The sequence below is a fragment of the Ostrea edulis genome, chromosome 3 (genome assembly GCF_947568905.1).
Source record: "Ostrea edulis chromosome 3, xbOstEdul1.1, whole genome shotgun sequence".
Classification (NCBI taxonomy): Eukaryota; Metazoa; Mollusca; class Bivalvia; order Ostreida; family Ostreidae; genus Ostrea; species Ostrea edulis.
In genome coordinates this window covers 3,762,424-3,787,678 of record NC_079166.1, presented here as the reverse complement: position 1 = coordinate 3,787,678, position 25,255 = coordinate 3,762,424, and the positions used below count along the sequence as shown (strand labels likewise).

At 35.6% G+C, this 25,255-nt stretch overlaps 2 protein-coding genes across 6 annotated transcripts in view; one reads left to right on the top strand and one right to left on the bottom strand.

The window, feature by feature from the left end:
• Positions 1–25,255, bottom strand: part of LOC130053130 (uncharacterized) — a 205,817-nt gene that overhangs the window by 70,842 nt on the left and 109,720 nt on the right. The gene's annotated exons all lie outside the window — the stretch shown is intronic.
• LOC125673557 (uncharacterized) overlaps positions 1–25,255 on the top strand; it is a 142,389-nt gene that overhangs the window by 86,004 nt on the left and 31,130 nt on the right. For 4 of the 5 annotated variants that reach the window (XM_056159774.1, XM_056159776.1, XM_056159775.1 and 1 more), the window contains 2 exons: positions 22,878–23,384; positions 24,483–24,701. In XM_056159774.1, the coding sequence (XP_056015749.1) occupies positions 22,878–23,384; positions 24,483–24,701 (726 nt within the window). Of the gene's footprint in view, positions 1–5,916; positions 6,150–22,877; positions 23,385–24,482; positions 24,702–25,255 lie in introns of those variants that run through there. The other variant, XM_048910169.2, reaches the window with a different exon arrangement.

Genomic DNA, 25,255 nt, shown 5'->3' with positions numbered 1-25,255 from the left:
TTTTCCATTATATACTCCCGAGTTAATGTATAAGTATATGTTGATATACTTGCTTTCTAGCGTCTTAATAATTAAAACAGTTCTTCATTTTATAGAACTTTGTTTTGTGTTGTCGTCATTTTAAACATCTATGACGCTTCGTTGTGGACGTCAACAATTTGAAATATATGGAAACGTGTTGTTAACACAATTCAGCAATGTTACCGACCAAAAATGTAAATATAAGTAATAAGGTATCATTTAAAAATATTTATCGGGATATAAATACGGGTTGGTACATGATCAAATTTTCCATAAAGCCCTTCGGGCTTTATGAAATTTGATCACGTGACCAACCCGTATTTATATCCCGATAAATATTTTTAAATGATACCTTATTTCTTAAGTAGCTCCCTCTCTCTATGTAAGACAGATTTTTTAAAATGATGCATTTTACGTGCATAAATGAAGCATGACCTGCCTTGACATACCCGCGTATTCACCGAGCCCAAAGGAGGAGGTGAATGCTGTACTTCGAAGATGACTAAATCATCGTATTGACTGAAAAAACAGCAACATTCATTTTATTATATGATTTAATGCTTAAATTATACAAACTCATTAAGTTATCCATGCCATCTTACTTGTTGACATACCGGCCCGTCGGACTATCGGCCCGTCGGAATACCGGCCGCCGGACTATCGGCCCGTCGGACTATCAGACCGTCAGAATAGCGGCCCGTCGGACTATTGGAACGTCGGAATACTAGGCGGTCACCGTAAAGGTTCATATCGCAGAATGAGAATTTGAAATATCCAAGAAAGGTTTTTCCGATATAAACGACATTTAGCTAGATAATTATGTTTTGGATGCGTCAAAACATTTTCCGTATTGCGGAGAGAATATTTTAGGACAAACAATAAAACAGAAAGGCATAATTGTCCCACGCTGGCGTCTCAGAGATGGTTTGCATCGTGCGAATGAGACGGGTGTGAACGAAAGAAAAGGTGGCAGATTAAAACGTAGAGTCTATGATATCAGAGGACCAAATCATCTATGGCATGTAGATACCAACCATAAACTCATTCGGTGGCATTTGATCATCGCAGGATGCATTGATGGTTTCAGTCCTTTGATAATTACTTGAACTGTCTCGACAATAATAAAGCTGGAACATTGTTGAAATGTTTTACTGAGGGTGTTTCTCAAATTGGCCTTCCACTCAGAGTTCGTTCAGACAAGGGATTAGAAAATACTGCAATTGCTGATTTTATGATTGCCAATCGAAGAATTGGCAGAGGAAGCATGCTTACTGGTAAAAGTGTGCACAATCAAAAAATAGAGCGCTTGTAGAGAGATGTCTATACTGGTGTGTTGGCTCTTGTCTACAAATTATTCTACTACATGGAAGATGATGGGATTTTGGATCCACTTCATGATTTATAGATAGCAGCTCTACATTATACATACATTCCATTTATAAATCAGAAGCTAAAAATTTGGCAAGATGGTTGTGCTGGACATAGAATGAGAACAACAAAATCGTCCCCGAAAGCTTTATGGACCTTGGGACATATTCAGAATCCTACGGGCATAGACTTTGTCAATGTAGAATATGGAACTGAGGGTTTTGGAATAAATTCCAATGATCATGATGATGTAGATGGCAGATCAATCGTTACCTCTGTTTCAGATAGCATGATCACTTCCGCTTGCAAACACCAACTTGACCAGGAAATAACTAGTTCTTGGAATTCTACAAATTTTGGAATTGACGTTTTCTTAAAAGTCCTTGATATAATAAAGAACCATCAGTAAAATTGTACAAATGAAAATAAAGAGACCAAACAACAACTTTTAGAATTATATTTAATGTTGTAACAAATCAATAGTGTAACTTACATAGAGTTTTCTATTCAAACAAAACCTAGTGATAAACTCAAATGATTTTCATCTACTTTTGGCTTGTTGAAACATTGCTGCAATTTCTATCAATGTTTTTATTCCTCCCACATGATAGTATCTTGATAAATGAAATTTATAATCATTCACTTCTTACAAAGTATATGTATTGGCATCAGAAAGTTCAATTAATTGTCAATAAGTTATTTTACCCCCACCCCTCCCCCCCAATTATGACAAGTTTTTAAAATTAATATAAAAAAAAATCATAAACACAAATAACTTTAATAATTGTCCTTCCTATCAATTATACATATACAAATAAAGAAGAGACAAAATGTTCATATTGCTCTTAAAAAGATGTGATGGTCTTTAAATGTACAAGGTGCATAAAAAAGTTATATTTCACTACATATTTGAAGCCAAAACAAAAAACAAAACAAAAAAACCCACGCGTATCCTTAAGTAATATTTCATTTAAAATGACGAAGTTTAGCAAGCAGTTATTTTCTCAAAATAGGGAAAATGAAACCTCTTGCAATTTCTGCTCTTTAATACCTATACATCAAATTTTTTAAACTTATTCATTTTAGGAGGAGTTAAACAAGCAAACTACATAATTCAAAACCCTGCAATTTTTCTCACAAATTAAACAAGAGGCCCATGGGCCACATCGCTCACTTAGAGTCACCTTGGCCCACATCTGAAGATTTTCCAAATGTATTTGCATTTAAAACTTTGGTCCCTATTGTGGCCCCAATCTACCACCGGGGACCATGGTTTTTACAAACTTTAATTTGCACTATGTCAGGAAGCTTTCATGTAAATATCGGCTATTCTGGCCCAGTGGTTCTTGAGGAGAATTTTAAAAAAAAGATTTTTCCTAGTTATTCTCATGTAAAACTTTGATCCCCTATCCTACTGTGGTCACAACCTACTCCCGGAGGCCATGATTTAAACAAACTGAATCTACACTATGTCAGGAAGCTTTCCTGTCAATTTCAGCTATTTCAGGTCAGTGGTTTACGCCGATGCCAGACAACGGACAGATTTTGAAGAGAAAAGCTCACTTGAGCCTTTGACTCAGGTGAGCTAAAGAAATTCCTAGTATTGATGTAATGCAAATCTTCAATACTCATAAAAACGTTCTATAACATATACAAGAACTTTGTAACATGAAAACTTAGGTTGGAGTTGGGTGGACACAAATGCAGACAAAAACATTACAGTCTGATTTAAAGACGAGCAGAAAACAAGAGGTCCACAGGTCTTATCGGTCACCTGAGGATCAGTTAAAAGAATCATTAGTCCCAAGGGCCATGAAATCTAGAGGAATTTGTGTTCAGCATACCAAAGCTAAATTCTAATATTCGGATACAGGATTAAACAAGATGTGTTCTCTCAAACATAAATTACCCCAAAACTGCTCATACTACTGAAAGACTACATATTATATGATTTACGTCTGTCAACATATAAGTGAACACCAGATGAAGGCGATTAAAACTGTCATTTATTAATTCAATAAATGACAAAATGTAAACATATATACACAGAATCACTAAATAATGAAGAAGACATATCTCATACAAAATGTTACAAGTACAAAATGACCAGACTTTTGACTAGGACTTTGAGACAAAAGTTATACCTGTAACTTATGGCAAGATGTAGAATACAAAAATTTATAAAGTAATGGATTTCAATTACATGTGGCATTGACAATAATACACATGTTAAATGTAAAGGAAAAACAATCTTCGACCTGCTACAATATAGCCAACCACAAACTGCCTAAAACAGAAGTACACCCATATGGGTCGATTCCCCCGTTATAACATGACGGATAAAATTGTTACAAAATCGCATCGGATGGCTTGTTACCAACCCACTATACGGCTATTTTGGACCAGCCCTCGAGTCACAAACATTGTTGTGGAATCCAAAATTAGTACGTACTGTTCTGCTGTTTTTATTATATATTTAGTTTTTATACAGTTTCGGTTAAATTTAAGAAGTAAAGACAATACTCATTGTGATAATGTTAGTCACACCCTTAAACCAAAACCCCTACCCCTGGGATTATGAAATTTGTGTAAAACATTTAAATAACATCATATTTATTGCTATTGATAATAAATTGAAACTAAATGGGATTTAGAAGGAGAAGGCAGCATATTTTCAAAATATGAAAAAGGAGTAAAAACCACTATCAAAAGCTCACTTCAGTCTTCGACTCAGATGAGTTAAAAATATAATATTATTGCAAATTCCTAACAATTAATGCACCATGATTAGTAAAATCATGAAGCAAAGAATTAAATAGTATTACGTTCTACATTATAGTCATTTTACAAGTAGCCAAACTGAAAAACTTACAATAAGAGTTTTAATTTTTTTTTAAAGGTATCCTATACATTTAACTTTGAAATTCTATTGTGGCCTCATCAACTCCCCTGGTACCAATATTTGAACTAACTTGAATGTGCATTATTATACAAGAATGCTTTCATATCAATTGGACAGTTTCTTACTATACATTTTGAAGGAAGATCTTTTAAGATACATTGTGTAAAATTACATCAAACTTTGCACTAAAAATAGTCCTGTCCTGATCCAGACCAGTGCACTTTACTAGTTCTTCACTATGTATAAAGATTACTTTATATTGATGTAACAAATTTCTTTTAAATTCAGCAAGTTTTGTGTAACAAATCCCCTAAAGCTGTGCCCATGGACCCTACATACAAACTGTATATATTTTGTGTAATAAGTATGTAGCGAGACATGTATAATTGTGTTACATATTCTTATAAAACATAATGAGACTTGATAGGGTGATAGAGAATGACTAAAAATTTGTTAAAAACTTAACACAGTTCATAAAAGAGGTTTGAGAAAGCATAATCATATAATTCAAATAGCTTTTCATTTAAAGGAAAGTTCACATTTAAGTCTGGTTGTGGTCTTGGAAGCTGGAGAGAGTTGATGCATGTGTTGGCAGTTGGAATGAATGAGTTCATGACTTCTGGAAACTGGATAGTGTGTGTGATTTTGAACCTCAGTAGGGGCTCCTCATCAGCTCCTGTCACAAACTCTAGTACGTTTGCTAAGGACAAGTGTTCTCTTCAACCACCTGGAGAAGAAAGAACTTTACTACACTTTATTTATATGTTATTATATCATAATATCTGTGTAGAAAAATAAAGTTAAATGTCATTATTTTCAATCAGTGATTAACATTACATCAATAGCACCATCATGAAAAAATTGATTCAAGAACACAAATGGCCAGGTTGCTTTAAAATATGTTATCCATCATCGATTCAGATGAAATATAAACACACTGAAGTATTCAAGGTAGAGAATCAATTATGCAATGCACCTGAGTACTAGTAAAAAGTATTACTACTCTCAAGGGCTATGGAATCTAGAACAAATTTCCTGTTCTGAATATCTAAGCTAAAATTCTAATGTTCAGCAACAGTATAAACAAAATGTGTTCTTAAAACTTCAATGCCCTGAAAAGTGCATACACTGATGAAAGGCTTTACATAATATAATATGTGTATTAACATTAAAATATCTAACTGATCTAGATCCATCCTAGAGTAAAAACCCTGTGTTGTGAAATTCACGATTTTTCGTACTTTCTTTTCTGCTATTCCTAAGTATGCATTTAGATTTGATACAGTATCAGCAAACTTAAATAGGCCCTTCGAATCATTATCATAATTTTGACACCACCCTGAAACCAAACCCTTACCCCTAGGATCATGCAATTTACAATTTTGGTAAAGGACTACCTACTCCTTCTAAACATTCATTTAGTTTCAATAGCACTAAAGAAGATTTACACATAAACACTATATATCAAGTTTGGCCCTTACTTGGGATCTGAACACCTACCCCAGGTTCATGAAATTTACAATTTTGGTAGAAGCTTCCATGTTCATCATTACTATATACTCACTTTCTCTGCTAGATGCCCAGGAGTAAAGAAGAAGATTTTTAAAGACATACATCACTTTCACAGTTTTTACTCCAAAATTAAGGCCCCTTAGGTGGAAGTCATGATATTTACAATTTCCAGTCTCAGTCACTTAGAGATGCTGATTGGTGAAGATTGGCCCAGTAGTTTCTGGGAAGAAGTTTTTACTGGACGATGCACAATGCGCGATGGCGGACGCAGAGCAAGAGTAATACGTCATCTGAGTAACTCAGGTGACCTAATAAATGCTGCAAGAGGAGTTGGTTACAAAAATAGGTACCATCTATTCAAGACATGCTTAAGAAATGAAAAAGTTCAGCCACACGCAAAAATTTCGAAAACCTACTTTCAAAAAGACACATGCACATCTTCAGATGTACAAAGTTCGAGGAATGTCATTGAAATTAGGTGCGAGAGGAGTTGATTACACAAAATAGGTACCCTATTACAGGGACTCCCGCCCATCCGCCATTCACTTTACTGTAAGCCGTATGCATGTTGTGCAACCCAGTCGAAAATCAATAGGCCATGGTACATGTACAATGTGGTGTTTCAATCAAACGTTGAGAAAACCTATCAGTCAAATGCTTATTTCTTGTTCCTTCAACCCAAACAAACAATCAGCAACTCTCGACCAATTCTGATGTCTTTTATCAAGATTTAATACGAAAACTCACACACACTCAGATACATGTATTGGACATATATTATATTCAGCAATAAATTTGAACTGCTCTATTTTTTTTTTCAACTGAGTCCTAAATTGATAATTAACAAGAGGCCCACGGGCCTTACCGGTCACCTGAGTACTACTACTTCCAGCCATGGAATCTAGAAAAAATCCTGTTGTAACTATCGAAGCTAAATTCTAATGTTCACCAACAGTATAAAACAAGATGTGTTCTGAAAACTCCACTGCCCTCAAAAGTGCATACACTGATGAAAGGCTTTAAATAATAGGTGTATTAACATTAAAACATCAAAATTTAGATTTTATACATTATCAGCAAACTTACACATAAATACTATATACTAAGTTTGGCCCCACCCTAGGTTCATAACCCTTACTCGCTAGGGGAAAATCGGATTTACCAGTTTTGGTAAAAGACTACCTGCTCTATCCATTTAATTTCAATTTAGTATCAAAATTGAACTAAAGAAAATGTTATTTAAGTGTTTTACACATAAACACTATATGACAAGTTTTGGACAGTTTCTGCCCCGCCCCTAGGGCCCCAGGGGTGCTGGATTCCTGAAATTTACACTCTATATACCCCTTGTCAAAATGATATGTCATACCACATCTGAAAATAATTGGACTGGTAGATATTAAGAAGTTAAAAATGCTCAATTGTTAACGCACGCCGGACGACAACCAATTGCATTAGGTCACCTGAGTTTACTCAGGCGACCTAAAAAGGCTATGCTCAGTTTTTATAATCTCATGAAGTGGAAACCATTATCATTGTACTTAATCTCGAAATCTGTGATTTTTTTAACCCAAAAGTTAACAAGAAGCTAATTACAATGGATCACATTGCTCAGGTACGGCTATAGCATAGTTTATATTGATACCCCCTCCTGAATCAATCCTATTTATGTGCGTTTCTAAATCCAGTTCATCTCCCGGAATTTGAAAATGTGCTTCACATACATGTATGTAATAATGTATGTATTAACGAAAATCGTGCTTTATGTTCTAGGCATGTAGCATTGTAAGAATTTTAATGAAATACCAATTACACGTGTAATTAAATGTCATATCAAACAAGAGACCCATGGGCCACATCGCTCACCTGAGTCATCTAGGCCCATACATAAAGATTTCCCTATCTAGTGGCCCCGGGGCAACCTACCCCCCCCCCTCATGTAAATGTAAACTTCTTTGACCCAATGGTTCTTGAGAAGAAGAATTTCAAAGATTTTCTCTATATACTAGCATGTAAAACGTCCATCCCCTATTGTGGCCCCATCCACCACCAGGGGTCATGATTTTAACAAACGTGAATCTGCAATATGTCAGGAAGCTTTCATGTAAATCTTAGCTCTTTTGGCCCAGTGATTCTTGAGAAGATTTTTAAATGACCCTACCCCACAGGGGATAAGCCGGTTTGGGTCCGAACTCTGTGATATCATAAATATAGAAAGGGGTCAAACTCTAACCCCGATCAAAAACTACCCACTTGCTTTAAATGCGTAAAAAATCAGAAAATAAGTGCGATATGCGTAATTTACCGGTCTAATTCTAATCTGTTTGTCGTTGACTTTGTACAATATAGTGGTACTGCACATCTAAGTTGGATTTAATGTTATTGTCGTCAATATTTGATGATTTATATAGTTTTGTGTAGAAATAATACATTTCACCTCATTTCACCTCAAATATCATTACAAATTGTGGCAATATTATCTTCATATTTGATACGTTTAATAATATTGTTTTCTTGGTGGGAAGATTCATGTTTTAAAAAAAGGACAAATTCGCTTCTCCTTCATCTATCCATTTCGCGTGGGACCTAATCTGTGCACCTTTGGCTTTTTTTTATTTGTCAATGTGAAATTTTAATTGATAGGTCCAAAATCATCCACACTAGTCTGAATTTTGCTGCTGTCTTAGGTGAAAAAACACCTGGTGAACTGGACTGGTAAATGTCTTAGCAAAATAAACAAGTGAAATCGAGAGAACAATTATGTGTATTTTGACTGTAAACAAATTTCGAAAATGAAAAATATATTTTTAAAAGGTTTTTAAAACTGTGAAATTAGAAAAAATCTCAGAATTGAAAGTGAGAGGTAAGAATAACACTGACGGAAAGAAAGTTATACTTAAAGGAAATAGGGAAAATAATTTGCAAAATGTGTGATAGGAATTGTGTAAAATATCAATCGACGATATCACTCGACTACTGTGACTGGGGTGAATTCACTCAGGGTGAACATGTAATTGAGGCGAAACCATCAGGATTCGGCGAGAGAAACCCTGAATGCACTTTAAATCATTAGGAATACAACAACATACTATATAATACCAACATAACGGTGTTTTGTCTTGATATCGTATAATAACGTAGCGGTATATGTAACTTATGAACGATGAAATGAAACTTAACTTTGACAATGTGTTATAGATATTTCACAGCGCGTCATTTAAAACAGAGTAAACTAGTTCTAATTGTAACGGGGACCGTTACAAATGTTCCCCAAACCTCCCCCAATTAAAAGTGGTGTCATTGTAAACCTATTACAAAAAATCATTTTATTTTAGCCTTTAATTACTAGTACTGTACGTTTACTACGATCATTTAAGTACCAAGAAATGAAAGAAAGCAATGCACGTGCACGCGAGTATGATTCCGTACTTTTTTTTTATATCATTCAACAGGCATTTGTATCCACAGTATGAATTTCATAACGTTTCGATCAAATATATGGATTTAAAATCGTCCAATCAATATTTAGCACACGTGCATGCACGTGCTGAGCAGTAGTTTTAACCACATCAATTTGTAAGGAGTACCAAGACACACCTAGAACATCAAAATCAAAAGAATTTGATGAAAAACAAAAATGTTTTTCATCCTTTAAAAAATTAAGATTTGAAAGACGATGCATGCGCGTATGTGTTGGTATTTTGTTATTACACCAATGTAAAACTTATACGGTACCACTTTTGATGCACCAGATGCGAATTTCGACAAATAATGTCTCTTCAGTGATGCTCATCCGAAATGTTTGAAATCCGAAATAACAATGAAGTTTTAGAGCTAGTATAGCCAAAAACAGCGTGCCAAAAAAAAGAGGGGTGTAGTCAAATTCGCCCAAGGATAAGAGCTGTGCATGAGGGAGATAATCTTTAATTTTGAAATGAATTTCTAAATTTTATAACAGCAATTAAATATACATCCGTATTTTCAAGCTAGTAACGAAGTATATATAGCTACACATATTATCTACCTATGCTGTGAATATCAAGTCATTCGCTTCATTCATAAGAGAGTTACATACGTTTTAGTATTATCCAATCAAATTGAAGCGCATATGCATGCGCGTGCAGATTGGTAATTTTGAAGACAAAATAAATTTCATTTTTCATAGCTACAAATGATATACTATCATCCTAGTAAGGTTTCATATCGATCCCTTGTATATTCTTATTTTTCATTTGTGTACCAAACTTGCAATGCACATGTGTGCGCGTGCATGCACGTGCAAACAAAATGACTATCGTTCTGTATATCTACAAACGCTACACTATCATCCTGGAAAGTTTCATATCGTCCATACTAGGAATGTTTAATTTTCGCAAGCATTTTCATGTAAATATAAGTACGCTTTATCTCTCAAACTATTTCATATTCCAAATTATTCTTACCGGTACTAATTTTACGAAACACTGCTGCGGAAATGGCAACCAACGTAATATATATATATATATATATATATATATATATATATATATATATATATATATATGACACACGTCGGAATGTATGTAGACGTGTAAAAAAGAACAAAGTCCAAAGTCACAACATGTGCGACACATAAATACCTTGAAAATACATGTAGCATGGAGACGATCGAGTCAAGCTACCATGGCCGCGGAAATGTTGTTGATCTTGTAAAGGAAGTAGTAGTTCATGTTGACGTTAACTAGATCTAACCCGTGGTTTGAAAGAAAGCGAATTGTTGAGCTAGACTAGACGTTTTGTCCTAAGCCATGTTCAATATATACATGTGTAACAGGGTGTTGATTGCTAATAGTTAATGATGACCAACTCCTGTTGAGGTTCTGAACAAGGCGTTTATTCAGCAAAGTATATATTTAGTTGCTTGAAAAGAAAACCCTGTAACAATTGTATAACAATAATCAAACATTTGTATAAATCATAAAATAGAATATTACTTTTACAGACTAATTGATATACAATTAATGATAGCAATATTTACATACTTCAAGGGAGATAACTTTGTCTTGCACAAATTAAAGTGCTATACATGTAACATTAAATACACAAATGCATCTCCCAATATTTATAATCTTGCCTATGGATAAAATCTTTATTGTACACTTATGCTTATCATAATATAAACATTACAATTATTACTTTATATCATTGTGAGAAATATTTAAGTCAGTAACTCAAAATACTCAAACATACCATTCTATGGGAATAGGCCAATATATACAATGGTGAACTGCCAATGTGATTAATAAATGTCACCATATAAAGTTCAAACCGATTGAGAGGAAAAGTCAGTGTCAGGTAGTACTATCAGGTCTATGTCAACTTAAAACTTATATACTGATCTATGGACTGGTCACTTCAAATTTCAGACAAAGAATGAACTGACACAAAGAACTTTTGGAGGGAACAAATCCCAAAACCAATAAAAACGCAAGACACAAAACTAAAACACCAATGAAATCAAAAGACTTATGGACAACTTGGCCAAGACATAATTAGGCACCTCAGGCACTCTATACCAAAGAACTCACTAAGTGTTATGCTTGACTGACCGAATATTGAATTGCAGATCCATTAAAGGATTATATAATTCAATACACATAACATTGGTGTTAAATTGAAATAAAATGAAATAACAATGCATACATGCATATATGAATGCATTATATGCATATTAGATAAGAAATGACTCTGCCACACATGTATATTTTAAAAAAATAATTCATTTTCATTAACTTAATTTTTGTTTCATAATCATGAAAATTCGAACCTATTTCAATAGGTTTAAACCAAATATAGTTTCTAACAATGTATTCCAAAACAAGCACGAAGAATTAGGCTCCCCCCCTCCCGTCTTTGACAGTGAGCCTTTTTAGTTCACCTGAACCGAAGGTTCAAGTGAGATTTTCTGATCACATTTTGTCCGTCGTCCGTCTGTCTGTCCGTCTGTCTGTAAACTTTTCACATTTTCGACTTCTTCTCTAGAACCACTGGGCCAATTTCAACCAAACTTTGCCAAAAGCATCCTTGGATAAAGGGCTTTCATGTTTTTTGAAATGAAGGGCCTTGTCCCTTTCAAAAGGGAGATAGTCACAAAAATGCAAAAATAGGGTTGGGTCATTTAAAAATCTTCTTCTTAAGAACCATTAGGCCAGAAAAGCTTAAATTTACCTGAAAGCTTCCTGACATATTGTAGAATCAAGTTTGCTCAAATCATGGCTCCTGTGGGTATGATGGGGCCACAAGGGGGATCAAAGTTTTACATACAAATATATAGGGAAAAAACTTAAAAAACATTCTTCTCAAGAATCACTGTGCCAGAAAAGCTGAGATTTACATGAAAGCTTCATGACATAATGCAGATTTAAGTTTGTTCAAATAATGGGCCCCGGGGGTTGGATGGGGCCACAATAGGGGATCAAAGTTTTACATACAAATATATAGGAAAAATCTTTAAAAATATTCTTCTCAAGAACCACTGAGTCAGAATAGCTTATTTTTACATGAAAACTTTCTGCCATAGTGCAAATTCAAGTTTGTTCAAATCATGGCCCCCGGGGGTAGGATGGGGCCACAAGGGGGGGGGATCAAAGTTTTACATACAAATATATAGGGGAAAACTTTAAAAATCTTCTTCTCAAGAACCACTAAGCCAGAAAAAGCTGAGATATACATGAAAGCTTCCTGACATAATGCAGATTTAAGTTTGTTCAAATCATGGATCCCGGGGGTAGGATGGGGCCACAATAGGGGATCAAAGTTTTACATACAAATATATAGGAAAAATCTTCTTCTCAAGAACCACTGAGCCAGAAAAGCTGATTTTTACATGAAAACTTTCTGACATAGTGCAGATTCAAGTTTGTTCAAATCATGGCCCCCAGGGGTAGGATGGGGCCACAAGGGGGATCAAAGTTTTACATACAAATCTATAGTTAAAATCTTCTCAATAACCACTGAGTCAGAAAAGCTGATATTTACAAGAAAACTTTCTGACATAGTGCTGATTCAAGTTTGTTCAAATCATGGTCCCCGGGGGTAGGATGGGGCGACAAGTGGGGGGGGGGGTCAAAGTTTTATATACAAACATAGGGAAAATCTTTAAAAATCTTCTTCTCAATAACCATTGGACCAAAGAAGTTGACATTTTCATGAAAGCTTTCTGACATAGTGTAGATCCAAGGTTGCAAAACTCGTGGCCTCCAGGGGTAGTTGGGGCCATAATAGGGACTAAAGTTTTACATGCAAATATATATGGAAAATCTTCTGATATGGGCCAGGGTGACTCAGGTGAGCGATGTGGCCCATGGGCCTCTTGTTGTACTTTGTAGTGCAAACAAATTGAGACTGTCCCCCATTACTTTTAACAGTAATTATACATCAAAAGAATATAAGCTTGAAAGTTATTAAAAAATATTTCACCAACCTTAGCCCCAAGTGAACATATCAATGTATAACTTCAAGGACGCTTACCTCAAAATCAAGACCAGCTTCACCCCTTGATATTTCTACAGGAAGTTAGGTATATGAATAGCTTTTCATTGCAGTGTTTGCAACAACAAAAAATATTGACAGGTTTCTGAGCAGTGCTTCATTTAGTATCTAGACTACCCTGTTTTTTGAGTACTAATTTCCACCCCAAATCCTTAAATTTTCCCAATTTCTTATGATATGGTTATGTTTAAGCATGTTTTTATTATATATTTTATACTTTGCATATATTCTAAAGAATATTATAAAAGATATATATAAAAATTCCATCAAATTATTTTTTGGAATTGAAAATCGGAATGATCTTGTAAAATTCATAATTTTCGAAAAGGGGGGTAATTCAAAGCTTATCATCTCCCATGTATACATAGAAAGTGGCCATGAAATTTAGACACATTGTAAAAGATATCCTGGTGGTGCTTCATGAAAAAAAATAAAAAAAAATATTCATTGACTAGTTACTTTTGACCATATCGTCCCGCATGTCCTTAAATGCGACGTTGTTTTTTTGTTTGTTTTTTTTCTTCTCTCATTACAAACCAAGCGATTATCAAAAATAACAAAATTTTCTTTCTTTTTTAAATTATAAGAAATAACTGAACTAATTGAGCAAAAACATATTAACAACAAGTGCTGTTTTCAAAATTCACACTTTTTAATTTCTCTTAAGATCCACGTTACACAGTAGTCTCCCTCGATTCCCTCCTAGCTGAGGATCTCAAAGTGGACGATGGAGATATTTGTAGCAAAATAAAGTGTTTAAATCCGTGTATAGTGTACTTAGGAAAGATATGATTAAAATAATCAATATTGTTTGCTTAAAATGAGGCGTTTATATAACCCGTGTTTCCTCGGCCTAACGGTTTCCCTTGGATACTATATATCCAGCAATTTAGATTTATGCGCACTAATTAACACCATATACATTTTATGAAATTTATAGCATTATATTTTATAATTTTGATAGGCCTAGTGATCTGTGAATTAAACTTACGTTTTCTAGGTGTAAAAATTACCCTGGCAGTAAAGGGGGGGGGGGGGGTATATATGAATCATGGAGACGTAAACTATGCCTATTGTTTAAAAAATAATTAAAACATACAGGATTTTTCATTTGTATTTTAATTTACTTGTATATTTCTAAACATATTTTCACATTATCCTGTGTCTAGTTATATCTGACAAGTCTGTTTTGATCGTCTGTCATTATTTACTGATGCTTAGGGTTTGACGTATTCCAGAATTGGAAACGAAAATAGTCTCTTTTTAGATACTACATGAATAAACCACGTGATGTCTTGCAATCACTTAGAACCGCCACGGTGGCCGAGAGGTTAGAGCGTTCGCCCCGCATGCGGAAAGCTCGGGGTTCGAATCCCGGCCACGACAAACCTAAAACGTTAAAAGAGGGAGTGACAGATTCATCGCCAAACGCTCGGCATCAGGTGTGAATGTCACGGGTTCTCGGAGATAACATTAAAAACGGATGTCCCGTGTCACAGTAGGTGTGGCACGCTAAAGAACCGTTACCTCCCAATGGCCGTAAGCGCCGAGCATAGGCCTAAATTTGAAGCCCTTCACCGGTCTTGGTGACGTCTCCATATGAGTGAAAAATTCTCGAGCGAGACGTTAAACAAAATACACTCAGTCAATCACTACCTTAAAATGAAGGTTTCGTGTCACGACTGACAGTGGCACGTTAAAGTACCCTCACTGCTACGGCCCTGAGCGCTAAGCATATACATTGTAGGTGTAAGTTTGTGGTGTGGGTCACCGACAGCTTGTGACGTCTCAATATGAGTAAATCACTTCTGTTGAGTCCCTATATGTCCGCCTGCACAATATGTCCGCCTTCGCTGGACATGTATGTCCGCCCAATTTTGGACCAAACTGTCCTTTTATGTCCGCCTGCACTATATGTCCGCCCAATTTTGAACCAAACTGTCCTTATATGTCCGCCTGCACTATATGTCCGCCCAATTTTTTTTCAAAGTGTCACTATATGTAAAAGTTTCGTCCAAAGCAGATTTATTTATTTTTTTCAATTTACAAGTTTATTCTAAGCACAATTAAATAGTTTTAGTGTAACATCTGATCAGGTATCTGTTGTTATTAACCGATCAATATATGTAAACAAAACATGGCCTTGTTTACAAAAAAATGTGAGTGCTTTATCTATTAATAATTGTCATTCAAATGTTTGCTGACCATTAGAAATATCTTAGATATTAAGCATTGTAAACATTTAAAATGGGAAAATTGAAAAAGTATTTGTTCACATTGTAACCATGCCCCTAAAACGTAACAATTACATAATATTGTCGGGAGACTTTAATTAAATATGACCTACTAGATGCAATGGTCTTCAACTATCTCATTATATGTATTTACGTCACAAAACAAATACTAGTGTGACATAACAACGCCTCACCCTTCCAGGTTTTTCATGATTTACATTAGGAAACACAGCACGATCGAGTTACTAGCTAAAACAGTTGCACATAAAAGTCTCACTCTCAGTCAAGGATCTATGACTTACATGTAGCAACGCGCTTCACTGCAAGGTGTTTTTTTAAATATTTAAGTTAGGAAACAACATGGTTGCTTCACTACTTCATACACTCACGGATATCTAAAAGATGACGTAGCGTTAATCTACAAAATAATAACGCTCGAACACTAATCAAGTATCTCATTACATGTATTCACGTAAGAAAACACAACAACGTTACGTCATATACTCGCGGGGAATTGAGTTAACATACCGTTATTCCAACACCGCACACTTAAGTTTAATCTTATTATTTACGTTATCTAACACAACATGGACGCACTAGCTCATACACATGCGCAGAAAATTATAATTACAATTAACTATTGCGTTATTCTACGGCATAGCACCCCACACTTCACGATTTTTTTTTTTTTTTATTTTTTTTTTAGATTTACGCGAGAGAACACACCAAAGTTACATTACTAGCTCATACACTCGTATAGCAAAATATCACACATTCAGTCAAGTAAGCATCGCGTTATTCCATGACAGAACACCCCACACTTCGTATCTTATTAATACGTAAGATCGCGACTACTTTTTCCGTCTTGGTTTTAAATTTTACTTTCCCCTTTCAAAGTCTCGCGAGACCCAGAGTTTGCGAGAATTTGGGCATGTTGGTAAATATTATCAGTTCTGCAACTTTTGTTGTGATCGATTCACCCGATTTTAACAATGGTGTACTATCATTGCATTGCAGTAGGCTGTAGTAATGATTCAAGAAAGAATCATAATACGCAGAAATATCCACAACTGATAGATTTTAATGGAAATGTGGTGGATGTTTTCCCACTGCTGTCAGCCAGGAAATTCCCAAAGCTGAGAAGAACTTGCGTCAAAATATATAGCTTCGCGAGCTAAATTCAGAAGTTCATTTTTCCTGTATCCAGACGTTTTTATACACCTTTCATTTAAAAATACTTTTAATTGTGGAGAGCACATGGAGGTTAAATCGTCTCCCGATGCCATGTTTTGAATAAACAAAAAATGACCAAGATCAACACGCTTTTCCGGACTTCTTTACTAGAGAGTTCCGCTAATTCGGTATTTACGATCTTGCGTATTACGTTAGGGAACACAACATGGGCGCATCACTATCCTATACACTTGCGCAGAAAAATATACATTCAATCGAAAAAAACATTGCGTTATTCTATGACATAACAACCCCTCACACTTTTTAAAAGTTTTTAAACATAACACGGTTGCATCACACTCATTCAAGTAAACATTGCGTTATTATGTGACAAAACAACGCCTCATATTTCATGTTTCTTATTATTTGCGTTAGACAACACAACACGACATAACAACGCCCCACACTTCAAGTTTCTCGTTATCTAGGCCTATGCGAGAGAACACAGCATTATTGTGTCCCATGTTCGCTCGGTTTAAATTAACGTAGTGTTATCATATGCCATATGTTCTCATTATTTACGTTAGGAAACACAAATTATAACCAAACGAACCCAATCTAATAACATGTCGTTGGTCTAATAATAACATTATATTCTAAACCAACACACAGTCAGATCTACGCAGCAAAATACACCCAACACGTCCTCGTACTAGCAATAACGTAATTTAATAACCAGGCGGCCGTTTCACTAAACGATCGTAGATCGTAAACGTGGACTTAAATGTGAACGTAGCACGTAAGACCGTTTCACTAAAAGTTACGATTTGCGATTTACGATCAATATTGATCGTAACCCTACGAGTGGTCTAGGGTTATCGTAAGTGCTCCTACATGAACGTAAATGAGCAATATGACAGCCATGCTGGCCCACCTGAGATCATTTTGTAGTAGTATTTACCTGGCTGAGTTTGTTTATACTTTGGAGGAAGAAAACAATCACAATGACTTGCAGTCTGCTTTTGCACAAAAATATTGTACAGTCCGAGCCCGAATCTTAAATCAATTAGAGTTGTCCTTCTTTGTTACGCACAACCACAGAAATGTCAAGTCCGTTTTGGGCCCGGGCTCTGTGATACCACAAATAGAGTAAATTCATTGTATCACAAAGTTCGGGTCCAAAACGGGCCTAGCCCTTGTTACCAGTTTGCTGAAATAAATATAAAGACAATGCAAGAATTTATATTTTAAAAAGTGAGGGGGGGGGGGGGGTAGTCAATATATCAAACTTTGCATGTAATAATAACGAGAACAGATATGGGGGGATAGCTACATATGCCTGCATCACCGTTAGATCACATGCATATTTAACATTAGAGAGGATCCAAGACATTATTATTCTCATGTTCAGAAATTAAATTTCTTTAGAAACAGTTGATTTAATGATCCGAGACGTTGCGATTCGACGTACTCAGCTTTTTCCCCCCGTCAGATCAATACCTTTGATGCAACTGACTAACTGCATAATACATGCACATTTTAAGGAAAATATGATAATAAAATAATTTGGTAATGGGAGAGGGGTTAAAATCCCAATTTTGCAAGTGGATCGTTTCTGTAGTTTTATGAAGGTCGTTAGAAATTAAACATACAGACTAGACCTATATGTATACACAGACAAGGGAAGGGTCATTATCGGACCCTTGGGGTTCCGACCCCTTTTTATAAAGTGCACTCCCGTGGGGATCCGGATTAGAATAGGTCCTCAGTACCTCTTGCTTATCGAAGGAGGCGACTAAATGGGGCGGTCCTTCGGATGAGACTGCAAACACTGAGGTCCCGTGTCACAGCAGGTGTACCATGAAAAAGATCCCTCCCTGCCCAATGGCTGTAAGCGCCGAGTATAGGCCTAAATTTTATAGCCCTTCACCGGCAATGGTGACGTCTCCATATTAGTGAAAATTTACGAGAAAGACGTTAAACAATATTAAAATCAATCATCATAAAGTGTAATATCAATAATAATTTTTAATAAATGATCTAGATTATACATCATCACGTAAAGACGAAAGTTAGCATATGCTTACATGCCTAAACGGAAAAAATATATATATAAAAGACAAACGCATGGGGAAAATAAATTTCAAGTCATTTTAGGGACAAATTGAGCCCATGATTTGTTTGAAATGTATACAAATAAGTGACTAGATATGTCATTAGTATTACAGCTTATTTTACAACAATGATTAAACGCCGGAGTACGTACATATCCATGGTTTGATGCAGGATAAAATCTCCTATTCTTGTGTGCAATTTTATTTTCATTTTATTATTTGCCTTTATCAATATAATTTCATTTCCTTATTCTTTTTTTTTTTAATCCGTTGAATATAGTTTACTTATTGATGGAAATTTGGCTCACATGAGCAGATCGATACATGGCATTTAAAATTCTAAAATGTAAATCTTTTATGTTATTTCTTATATCACCCCCCACCCCCATTTTACTTACATGAAAGTCAATAAAAATTATTCTATCAATTGTTTAAACATTCTAGGAATTTTCTTTGTTACACTAGAGATCGGGCTCAAAATTTCCATTATTTTTGTTGACAACTTGCATGGGTTACTGCAGACGATAAGGATATGTTTAAAACCATGAGGAAATAATGAATGAATATTTCTTTTCATGGTAGGATTAATTTTAAATCTACCTCCATAGAGAAAAGAGTTATAAAAAGTCAGACGTAAATCGCAATCGTAAGTGTTACGACTACGATAGGTTTCATGAAACGCTCGTATACGTGCGAGTCAAATGATCTTAAACGTAATCGTACGTTTACGATCTACGATCGCTTAGTGAAACGGCCGCCAGCTTTAAGTCACGCAGACGCAATAACTCATCGTTGGTCTTAGATCAACATTAAATCATTTAAGCAACTACGTACACACAAAATCGTCGGCTGTACAATAGCATGAAATGATAACCAACACGAACTTGTGCAAACGCAGTTACAAACAACACGTCGCTGGTTTAACAAAGATTAAATTAATAACAAACACAAACTTACGCTGACGCACCTATACTCAGGTCGCCGTTGTTCTAACAATAACATGGAAATAAACAAAACGAAGTCAAGCTCAACAGTGTTTTCCCGTAACTGTAAACAACACACTAACAGTCTTACACACAGCACTCCATGGTTTAACGTTACTCTGTAAACTTTACGCTAACGGTACTACACACAGCACTGTATGGTTTAATGTAATTGTAAACAGCACGCTATCGGTACAACACAAAACGCCCCATGGATTAACCTACTGAGTAAACAACACGCTAACGGTACTACACGCAACACTCCACGGTTTAACATAACTGTAAACAACAGGACATCGGTACTACACACAACACTCAAGTAAACAAGACGCTAACGGTACTGCACACAACGCTCCATGATTTCTCTCAACTATAAACAACACGTATAGCCACGCTAACGCAACTACATACAGCATGCGGTAGTTTAACGTAACTCTAAACAACACGCAGGTAATCGCACTAAAATTGTCACGCTAACACACAAACACATTCCGTTAAACGTAATTAAAGTTCTTAAAACAGTCCTGCCAAAGATATCATGTCGTTGATCTAACAATAGCATGAAACAAAAACACTGTCACGCTAACGGAACTACATACAACGCGATATGTGGCTATTAAAATAAAGTACTTCGGACACAACAGAGCATGTGGAAGCTTATGTAATTAAAAATTAAATTCTAACCTGACACAGCACGTTTTAAACTAGACCCCAAGTCATATGACAAACCGACACGGACGTGCGTTCTCAACACAATTGTTCCACTGGCACAAAGTGCAAAGAATACATGCCATATTAGTGAAGTCACGAATCACGTTGTTGGACCATCCCGCTATGAGACTCTGCTATGAGAGCTAGCTGTCGTCCGTCAAAGCGTCATTGCGCCAGCACAGAATTGTTTAGTAAAACTCAGTGGGGATGACACATAACATTTAATTAATGGTATATTTTATGTAATGCACAACTTGCAGTTGCGTACAACATTGTATACACCAAACCGTTGCGCAAATCAACAAAATACAACATTGCGGACACAGCAATTACGGACGCCTGTTGAGGCCAGTACATAGAAAGAACTTTCTTTTATTGCGTTTAATCGCAAAATATTGCGTTTAAACGCAAATAACTTTGCGTTTAAACGCAGATGTTTGCGATTAAACGCAATTATTATTTAGTCTAAACGCAAAATATTGCGTTTAAAAACAATAATCATTGCGTTTATTCACTTTTGCGTTTTGCGATTAAACGCAATAAAATAAGGTTCTTTCTATGTAATGGCCTCAGCAGGCTTCCCTACTATATAAAGTTCGAATTATGTCTCTTGTACAGATAGAATTCGAAATATTATGTCTTTTTCACCGACGTTATATAGTAATTAAATTTTAATATAGGTGGACTTCTTGTAATAAATCGTTCAGAAATCAGGCGGACATATTGTGACACTTTGAACAAAAGTTGGGCGGACATATAGTGCAGGCGGACATATAGTGACTCTTTGAAAACAAAATTGGGCGGACATATTGTGCAGGCGGACATATAAGGACAGTTTGGTCCAAAATTGGGCGGACATATAGCGAAGGCGGACATATTGTGCAGGCGGACATATAGGGACTCAACAACTTCTCGATGGGACGTGAAACAAACAACCACTAAAATGTTAACTTTTTGTACACTGAATGTAAATGTTGCGATATCGCTAATGAATACATTTTATGAAACTCAAAAGAGATATTGCATATAAAAATTGTGAAAATGATTTGTTTGACACCTGCTGGAATCGCTGGAATCAATTATTTCATTGAGTGCTTGATTTTTATGTTTGTTTGTTTTTTTGGTTTTTTTAAAAAAAAATATAAATTTCAATATATATGTACCTTTAATATATTAGATAATGAATGAATGCATCTCTCTCTCTCTTTCTCTCTCAGAAAAGAATATATACATATACCTTTGATAGCTTCTTATAAACATTTTGTACAAGTTTTTTTGCAGAATGTATATATATATATATATATATATATATATATATATATATATATACACTGTATGTATGTTTAAATTTAAATAAAAACACCACTTTTTGTACATGCATTACAGGTGGGCATCACTGTGCATGTGGGGGCGGGGTACATTAATTAGCATAGTCTTGCATTCCTCACATCCTCACATCCCTACGTACACGGTAAGAGATCACCAGTCCAGGATTAACTCTGAACATTTTCCCTGTATGATGAAATAAAGTGAAAATTGAAATGTTTAATTTTGGAAACAAAGGTGGGGTCAAATTTAATGAACTGAATATATCCATGGTAATGGTTTTGGCTTGTTCATTTCTGCTATTGGATTGTTTTCTTTTAAAAAGATGTTCAAAAACCTTTACTTTTCCAAATTTCAACGATAATCTAATCCGTAAAATTCCAGTAATATACCTGTATAGGCTTTGAATGAATTTGATATAATACTATCTTTTTATTATATTTGAAGTTTATGAACTATTTCATTATTTATTCATATAAAAGTACATTAAATGTCCATGTAACTCTATTAGACACCCCCCCCCCCCCCCCCCCCCCCCTCTTTCCACATTAGTAGGTTTCAATTTCAAACTCGATATTGAAAAAGTGCATAAGGAAAATTTCAAATGATTCTGTTGGTTTTATACATATATGATTTTTGTTTCCTGAATCTGATAATTTTAACATTGGATCCCCATAGTAAACAAAATGTCCAATGTTTATATCAGTTATATATAACACTGTAGTATTCATGAACTTCAGACTCTTTACAACTTGTTGTGTGTGATGTACTCAATGGTGTGATATGTATATTTTCTCCAATTATAAGTATTGTTGAAACTCTCTTCCTCCTCCCCGGGAATATTTCAGTTAAAGCCAACCTATTCTTACATGCACAATTCGCAACGAAATAAACAAGTATCTGTAGTACATACATGTACCTATCAATCATACACAGTGAATAGGATTTATAAGTCTCACACTATTTACTTCAAATTCATTTTATGAATAACATTTTCTTTCAGACCAGTTCTCCTCCCTGTCTGATGACGAGGAGTGCGTGTTATTCTGTTTTCTGTGTCCTGACTCCGGTACCCCCGACTTTACTGATGCAGACTGTCTGGACATTCTTAATGTGATACGATATGACGTGTACTATAAGGACCGTGTAACAAGTGAGGAGGCACAGCGGACTCTGGACGGACTGAACTCACGTGGATTTCTTTGGGATCAGGACGGAGTGGACATCACTGAGGACGCCAAGGACGAGACCATGTACCGTGTTACAGAACGTCGTATAGAACGTGTTATAGTACGTAGTGTTTCACTGCTCCCCGTGTATCAGTTCTCCAGTTATACTACAGCAGTGAGGTATCTGAGATCACAGAGATACACCAGGAAGTCTGGAGAGAAATGTGTCATTAGTGTCGGCCCGAACTGTGATCCCTTACTCATACGCCGTCTACAGATGAACATACTGACCCACGTCACCATGGAGGACACGCGTTTCTGTGATGAAGTGTCACAGACATGTAAGTTGATATTCTCATCTTGTTGTTAATTCAAATGGAGAACAATCTCTTGAATAATCTCTTAACGTTGATTAGTACATGTATATCGACATTCTTAAATCACGTTACCTGCTATAATTTCTCTTAATTAACGCGATTCATTAATATAATTGATGATTCACGCTTTCATTTGAATATCGACCAAATTAAACATTAAAGTGAGAGTTTCTTGACTGATGTTATATATCATATGTCTGTCTCAGTCCCGTTATTCAGTATCTCACATCGCTATATCTAATGTACATTGTATCCTCTGTCTCTACACATCACATGTAAGATGTCACTACTGGGAGATCACGCTCATTCTGTAGATCTTAAAGTCAACATGTAATACCGCTCTCTAAACACTTACAGACGTGAAATAAATACCCAATAATGAAATATGAGGGATCATATGAGAAAGAGAACATTACAGGTGTTAGTAATGTTACAACACAGTGGTTCTCTACATGCAGTTTTAAGTTACTATATATGTACAGCGGCGGATCATAAACTCTTAAACAAAATGACGTCTTCGCACCATTAGCATACGGATATACTCCGTGGTATACCCCTTTTGCCGCATGATATGGTATTCATGTGAGTAATTTTAAATGTCAGCATGCGAGTAATTTTAAAACGCAAGGTTCAGTAATAATATATAGATGTACATGTAACTTTAGAATATTCAACTAGGTGATTTAAGGTGGGGGGGTGGGGGGGGGGGGGGGGTAATTTATGTCATACATGTATGTATATACTCGCTGCCGCTACTCGCTACAAACAACTTTTCTTTTTTAAAAAGTAAACACATCAAATTTGGATACTAATTATAAGTTTGTATAAGTAAAATGAATGAATTTCACTGCATGAAATTTAAAATTTTGATCATGATTTCTCTGCTATGTCCAATATAGTTGGAAGACTTAATTTATATTGAGTTATATAAAGAAGGTCTATCTTTCTTTCTTTCTTTTCACATTTGAAATTGGATACCCTATGTTTGACTTGAGCTTTTGTAAATGAAGCAGCAGTATGCCTGGTTGTTGGTAATTCTCCTTTGTCCTATATGTTTTGTAGTATGTATTCCTCAAGGCATTTTCAAACAATCTACTGAGGACCGAAAGGAATTTCTAAATAATCTGACACAGACTGGGGAGTATGTGCAACACAGAGACAGTGTACAACCCGTCAAGTGGATCTGGAGAAACCACAGACCTGGCATCGCGAGATCCTGTATAGGTCTCCACCCACACTGTGATATTTACATCATCAACAACACGCCTTACAGAAAACACAGTAAGTCGAAAGAAATAAACACGGCTTACAGAAAACGTTCTTTGATTTACTTCAAATTGTTTGTTAGAATGTCCATCAGCTGTTGGTGAAAAACCGCAAATGTAGACCTACGCTCATCTTCACACGTCAAGGGTTATTGATTCGTTACCTCGCACTAACGTTAGTGCGAGGTAACGAATCAATAACCCTTAACTTGTGAAGATGACCTACGCTTAGCGCTCATGGCTTTGCAATGAGGGTTATTTAACGTGCCAAATCAAAAGGCTTATTATGAACAAGGGGAGCAGAAATTACAGAGAGAACAGGGAGTCACCTACATAATCCACCGTTTCATATTCTTTCTACTAATACATGTATGTATATTAAAACCATTAACTAACCATGAAAAATATTTAGCAGGTGTCTTGGAGTAACATCCTTTTCCCCGGGTTTGTCATTTTCTGCCCCCCCCCCCCCCCCCCCCCTAAACGTTGGAATAAACATAGTGAAAATGAAAAGAAGACTTAACCTATTTGAAATTATATTAGATGTACTTCATTTCGGATGTCACTTTA